At 42.1% G+C, this 7,041-nt stretch overlaps 1 protein-coding gene across 1 annotated transcript; it reads left to right on the top strand.

Annotated features, from left to right (window-relative positions):
* Positions 1-3,360: 3,360 nt before the first annotated feature.
* LOC121295805 (bone morphogenetic protein 15-like) lies at positions 3,361-6,381 on the top strand. The gene is made up of 2 exons (XM_041220864.1): positions 3,361-3,888; positions 5,210-6,381. The coding sequence occupies exons 1-2, from the start codon at positions 3,567-3,569 to the stop codon at positions 6,070-6,072; spliced, it is 1,185 nt and encodes a 394-aa protein (XP_041076798.1). The 5' UTR covers positions 3,361-3,566; the 3' UTR covers positions 6,073-6,381.
* Positions 6,382-7,041: the final 660 nt, after the last annotated feature.

The following is a 7,041-nucleotide window of genomic DNA, read 5'->3' as shown; positions in this document are numbered from 1 at the left end:
AGAACCGGTTACCCCTGGCCGGCGGTGGTCCCTTGCAGCCAGCTTTTCCTCTGCCTGCTTGTTTGGTCTGGGGTGGAGGCTGGTGTTCAGGACCATCTGCCTAGGGCGTTGGCGATAGGCAGCACATCAACAGTCACTCTGAATGTCTGCTCCGGTGTTATAGGGGCATCAAGCAACGCAACCTTCTCTGTCTCTACCACCTTGGCTTGAGTCAGACAAAGATGTCGGGGAGCGGCCACCAGTGCTGCCAGAGACCTCCCTGATGCCTCACCTAGCTCCCCCATCAGGTCAGTCATTGCACCCATCACCGCCTGAAGCTCCCCCGCGTTTGTCTCTGTTGCCCGCTCCTGCAGTCTTGCCACTAGCTGTGACTGGTAGAGCACCAAGATGGACATGGCGTTTGCCGCTCTTATCGACAACACCGCTGAAGCATATGTCTTCTTTAGCATGGTGTCAATTGTCCTGCATGGCTTGGACGGGCAGGTAGGGTCTTTATCCCCTCTGGTGAAGGTGGACTCTTGCACCAGCACAGTGACCGTGTCCCCGATGGGAGGGAATGTGCCCAGGCTAGCTTCTTGGGCTCCGGCGGTGTGCAGCAGGGACTGTTCCGGAGCCAGAGGGAGCAGACGCAGGGTGATTCCATGAAGAGCGAACCAGCTCCAAAAAGTCCTCACAAAGAAGAAGGGCATTATATGGGTGCCCTTTTTGCTTTAAAAAGCGATTCCCCTTTCCCTCCTGTTCCGCAGGCCAGGGAACATCCGTGGCAGCAGCTGCGCGCTGCATCAGGGCCCGGAACTCCTCCCTCTGAGATATATGTGGAAGGGGCTGTATGGAGCCCCCCCCGCTGTGGCCTGCCCGACCAAAGTGGTGGGGTTGGACACGTCCAACCTTGAAGCCTTTCGGAAGGACCCTGGACCATGGATCGCGTCCTTCCCTGCCCCGAGGAATGGGAATCCACTCGGGAGAGGGCTGCCCTTCTGCGTTTTGTTCTTCTAGAGAACCGTTGGCAGGGAGAGCAATCCAAGTCTCTTGCCAGTGCCCTGGCCACGTGGTCTGGCCCAAGACACCTAACACAAGTGTGTGCCCATCCTGCTTCAGGAGCTTGGCTGTACACTGGTCACACTGATGGAAACCAGCTGAGGAGCTTGCAGAGAGCACTGACATGGCGCGGGGGCGTCGGTGCCTAGCAGTATGCTTCGGTGCCAAGCTCTCGGCATCGGTGACAGTAGTCCGTGCCGAGTAATCACCGTCGGGGTCAGCACCGAGGAAGCGCAGTTCTGTGCCGAGCTGTTGCAGTCGGCATCGAGGGACAGCGCAGTCGGTGCCGAGTCAATCGGTGCCGAGGTCAGTGCAAAAATATATATCTGTCCCACCCACTTTAGTACCGTTGTCATGGTTATGAAAAAAAGAGATTGGTGATTGGACGGCTGAGATATAAGATCTTGCGTCTTCGATAGTGTAGTGTTGAAATTAAACGCAAACATACAGGAACTTTTCTTTCATTGCAAGGCACGCAAACAAGCAGCCTGTGCAGCTGCTGTTTAGTTATTTATACTGTATAAATAGGTAATTGTATGTACAAAATAATGTGATATCTTGTAACAATTGTAAGTTGCCCTGGGTAAGGGTAATAACACAGAACGTTTGACCAATTTTGCAGTAAATCAGAGCTATATTTGTGTCTTACACATTAGCTATGTCCTGACAAATTTTGTAAAATGAAAACGAACCAACGGTCAACAAATGCGCCAGTAATGTAAGTACCTACATTTAATTTTATCAGTTAGAATTCAGTTGACTGATGCAGCTGAGAAGTACTGTATGTTATGCTCAACTCATGCCTCTATTCCTGTTTTGTTTTTGTTTCCATATAACAGACACTTTTCTAAAGCTCAAAGGGAAGTACTGACCTTCTTTTAGTCACTGTATGAGAGCGTTTTAAATTTAAGCTCACTTTGGGAAGTCATTTTCTTTATGCGTGGTAGTGACTTGCAGCTCGTTAACGTTACGGAATTTGTGCTGCTATGCCTGTTGGTGGTAAATCGGATGTCCGACTGGCAAAACGTTTTGACTGTCAAAATGTATAGAGTGTCCTCAGTGTGCATATTGGTAATTACATCATTATGCTTACGTGATTAAGTCATAAATGGCCCGTCTGTGAAAATTTGGGGCCCATCCAGGAATTAAATCCTGCCGCCGCCACTGGTGAGGTGAAAGAGAGAACATGGCGATATGCTACTGTGAGGATGCCCCTTTTCAGCAGGAGGTGGGAGGTGCTTCCTTCTCACAGCAGGGCCCTGATAGGGCAGCTTTTGTATATATGCTTAGTGATTGACTGGTCAGGGTTGTCATTCCACTTAAAAGGGAATTCATTATTCTGTACATGCTGCTGATATCAGTCATGCATACATGCCATCAGTCCCTATATGGTCGGGACATTCCCGATTTCCTGGCAAATGTCCCGCATCCCAGTGCATAGGAAGAAAGTCCTGATATTTACCCATATATATATATATATATATATATATATATATATATATATATATATATATATATATATATATATATATATATATATATGTACGTACGTCTATTATATGATAATGAGTGTTTTTTGCGTATGACCCCTATCGTATTTACATATAATTTTATGCGCCTCAATACAGAGCATACAGTATGCAGCTCCCTCTGTTGTAAAATATAAACTCTGCACCCTGTGCAAACTCCGCATATCCAGACACAGGCACTATGTACCACCGGTCATAAATTAATAAGGTTTTGGTTTGACAGTGGTGATGATACTACAAGCTACAGGAGGAGCTGTAGTATCATCTTTGTATATGCATGCACAGTACCTCAACAGGATTTTAACAATACATGGCATATTCGTAGTACGGTATATATTTGTTTTACAGTCTTCCTATGGATAAATTTCTTTGAGAATGCATTTTTGTTGTTATTTTTTTAAATTTATGCACCTTTCTGCAGTGCTGTATTATAATGATCATTATTATCAGTACTTTAGTATTATGAACAGTGCTGTTATTCATTATTATTATTATTATTATTATTATTATTATTATTATAATACTAGGGATTCGATAAAATGAATTACATACGTACATTGTCAAAACAATATTTAAAAATGATAAATAATTTGGGTGAGATATTTATCTAAAAATGAGTTTATAAACAGTTATCATCTGTTTATAACACACGCGCACACACAAACACACACACACACACATACTTTTCCACAAGAAATCAAAACACATATGTCATTCTTTAAACTATATTTTAAATATTGCTTTGTGGCTTCAAAATAATAATTTTATTTTAAATTAAATACTGAGATATAACTTACCAGTACGGTAAGTTAAACCACTGGTGAAAGAATAAGGTCACCTGATCTGACAAGAGGTTAATTGGGGTCACAGTAAACGCCGAATCGAAATACTCCATCAACAACACAGGACGCAAAATCACTGCCAGGGTCAATACCTAGTTGCTTTGGGTAATGGTAGCCTTTCAACCTGCAGACGCCGCACTCATATCAGAAGATTAACATGAAGGCTACCCACCATTGCAACGTGTTCAATATTTTAACTTTCATGGTTTTACTGAAGTCTGCAGCTTTAACCCGAGAAGAGAATCCTGGGGAAAGGCCCTCGTCTCTTCTCAATGTTGTTTTATCTGAACAGATGAATCAACCGCAAAGAACTATGATCAAGAGACAGGCGAATGATCCAAATCTGCAGTACATGATGAGTCTGTATTCCAGAGCAGCCGACCTGGACGGGAGGCCCAGGGAGAACAGAACAGTGGGAGCAAACACGGTGAGACTGGTCAAATCATCCACAAAAGATACGCGCTACAGAGCAGGTACAGGTAAGTGACACAGTTTGACAATTTAAAAGTAACTAAGTACACATATTGATCACGACCTGATAAAACGTGACACTTTAGTGAACGCGTAAGCAAAAAATAATGATATTCCGTGTCAAACACAATCAGGTCACTAAGCCATGGAGAATTGCACGTTTACAGACTAAAATATCCTGCAACTTTTGTGATAGCGTGTAGTTTGTTTAGCGTAGGCATTCAGAAATTGCCAACACGCGATTGTGTACATAGACACTTAACATGCATGCTTTTTTTAAATGGCATGGGTATCTGATATACCGGTAACACGTTTTAAGTTTTTGTTTAATTGTTTTATCAATTCATTTTTAAAATCTGTTTTAGTGACTAAAGTAATACTGTTAAAGCCTGTCGCGTAATCATAGTCTATTGGGAGTCTTATTTGCTCTGTAAATAAAGTTGTTAAATGCAAATGTTGCATCCTGTTGTGTGCAGTATTTTTGAAATACCGTATGAGCGTTAACGTGACCTTGATGATAAAGTGATGGATTTCTTGTAGCTAAAACAAATTTGGTGGAATTGGCTACTTGAACCTCGAGTTTAGGGCCCAGTGAATTCCTCTCGTTAGTACATTTCATGTTCTTACGCCCTTACGATTGAGCTTTGATGTAGATATATTCTATTTAAATGTATTTAAGTGTTGATTTGCATTATTTACTCTTGCCTTTAATATGTTAATCGTTTTTTGTCCCTGGTTGCTTTGAAATGTTTATGGAGTGATCATTTTAAACAATGCAACAGGTTGGCTTTAGGTTTTAAAATGAGATGAGCAGATTATATTAATGTCTTCTGTGCTGTGCACGCAGACCATTTATCTGTTTTGAATTAATGTTGATGTTTTTGATCTGGCCAGTTACTAATATAAAGTAAATTAGGGGCCATTTTAACATTTTAGTGATGGCACAAACCTTCCTTAATTATAGTCCTTATGGCTGCGACACAAGAACACTTCATAGCATTATATTCCAGCATCAGTCTGGTGGCTGTCTGCAGATAGGCTTTAATAGTTTTTTTCTTCATAGCATCCTCGCCATGGGGTGGGTTGGTTCCTTATGTAAATGTCACCTATAGTATTGTGTTTCACTTTCAATGTTGTCCTTATTGTATCCTGTAAGGTGTAATTAATGTGTTTGCTTTTAAACCATGTCAAGTGAGCAGCAAAGCTTGTCATTCAGAGTTTTTTACTCTGACATCATGTGAGTTTTAATAAAACCTGAGGCTCGTTACATTGTGACTGTGCACTATTATTAAAGACAAACACCTTTTCTTTTTTTTCTTTTTTCTTTAGATCCCTGGTGTATGCATACTGTTGAATACAAGCTGAAAATCCTTCCAACAGAGAAACTGGTGAAGGCAGCCATTGTCCATTCCCGACCACAGTCTCCTCTACACCGCCAGGTTACCTACCAGCTCAAGTTACTGTCTGAAGAGCCGCCATTTAAGGACAAGCCTACCACAGATCAGAAAGATGGATGGGTCATCTCTTTCAAGCCAGAAGACAAGTGGGTGGAGACAGACATCACCTCCCACATAGCTGTGCCTGGTGACTCTCTTGGGGGAAGACTGTCTCTGTGTATACAGTACTCTTGTACCGAAGCGGGAGGAACGAGACGCGCATCCAGGGTTGAGAAGAAGCCCCGAACAGCTTGCCTGCAGGTTCCGGCCTTGCTGCTTTACCTTAACGATAGTCAAAAGACTAATGGGCAGAGTCTCTCCAGCAACCAGAAGGAGGTGCTTCACCAAGAGAATGATCACCTGCTCTCCAGGAGAACCAGACAGCTGAGCAACATTGGCTTGGACATCCCCAATTACATGCACAAGAACAACATAAGGAGGAATGAATGCAAGCTCCATATGTTCAGGGTGAGCTTTCACCAGTTAGGGTGGGAACACTGGATCATAGCCCCCCACAACTACAACCCGAAGTACTGCAAGGGTGACTGCCCCCGGATCCTCCAGTATGGTTACAACTCTCCCAACCACGCCATCGTCCAGAACTTTATAAACGAACTGGTAGACAGTGGTGTCCCCAGGCCCTCCTGTGTCCCCTATAAGTACAAGCCCATCAGTGTGCTGATGATGGAGCAGAATGGCAGCATTGTCTACAAAGAGTATGAAGACATGATTGCAGAGTCCTGCACTTGCAGATAATGGGACACTAAGAATGAAGGCTAAAACTATGATTCTTCAAAATGGCATCCCCCTTCCCTTTCCTTCTCCGCTCACAGTGAAATCTGTCTTTTTAAACAATGTTATCAGCACTTGAATCCTTTACATTGTTTCCCCAAGTTTGTCGTGTTTAGACCTGCACTCAACTGTAGCCATACTTGTGCTATAGCCGTGCTGCAGGTACAGTGGCTGACTGTTTTTGCTGTAATCCAGGCCTAAACAATGCTTGCATTTATGAAGGAGACCATTCTTAATCATTTTTAATTAATCCTCAAGTGTTGAGGGGGAATCTGAGAGGGATGCTGTTTTTTTTTTGTTTTGTCTTTTTTTCTTCCAAATAGCATTTCTTGCACATTTAAGGGACTGTCTCTTTGAGAAAGCCCTTGACAGTTTGAAAGGTCAAAAAGTTTTCAGGGAAAAAGTGCAATACTTTGTGTATAAAGTTATTTTTGCACAGCTTTTACTGGCTTGTTGTTCTACTTTGCACATTGTATGTCTTCAAAAGTCTTTAAGAATAGACTAAATTTAAATAAAGGGATTTTTTTCTGAAGGCTTTAGAAAAAGCAGTTCTGAGTCTTGGTCTGTATGACTGACAGTTGATGTAGAAAGATTCTATTTATAAATGTATTTAAATATTGATTTGTATTTACACTTGTCATAAATCAACTTTTTCAAAAAAAAAAAGTTGTTTTTTTTTGTTTTATTTTTTCCTTTGGTTGCTTTGATTTCTTCAGTGTTTACAGTGAAACACGTAGGTATTCCCTTTAATTTGGGGAGAAGGTTATGTGAATCTTGCCTGTGCTATGATTTATTTTTGATGTTGGCCAGTTAATATTTTTTAAAGATCTGAATATGTATAGCTCTTAAACCAAAACCGTTGCACTGAATTGAAGTATTCTATATATTAGTCTCATCAACTCCTATTGCCTGGTGGTCACTTCATTTAGCCTG

The sequence above is a fragment of the Polyodon spathula genome, chromosome 20 (genome assembly GCF_017654505.1).
Source record: "Polyodon spathula isolate WHYD16114869_AA chromosome 20, ASM1765450v1, whole genome shotgun sequence".
Classification (NCBI taxonomy): Eukaryota; Metazoa; Chordata; class Actinopteri; order Acipenseriformes; family Polyodontidae; genus Polyodon; species Polyodon spathula.
The sequence above is the reverse complement of the archived record's forward strand: the minus strand, read 5'-3'. Positions and strand labels throughout refer to the sequence as shown.

Bases quoted from the DNA above. Each gene is read 5' to 3' on its own strand.
- LOC121295805 (XM_041220864.1), top strand. From the start codon at position 3,567: ATGAAGGCTACCCACCATTGCAACGTGTTCAATATTTTAACTTTCATG. The intron at 3,889-5,209 runs GTAAGTGACACA...TTTTTTCTTTAG, and splicing joins GCGCTACAGAGCAGGTACAG to ATCCCTGGTGTATGCATACT.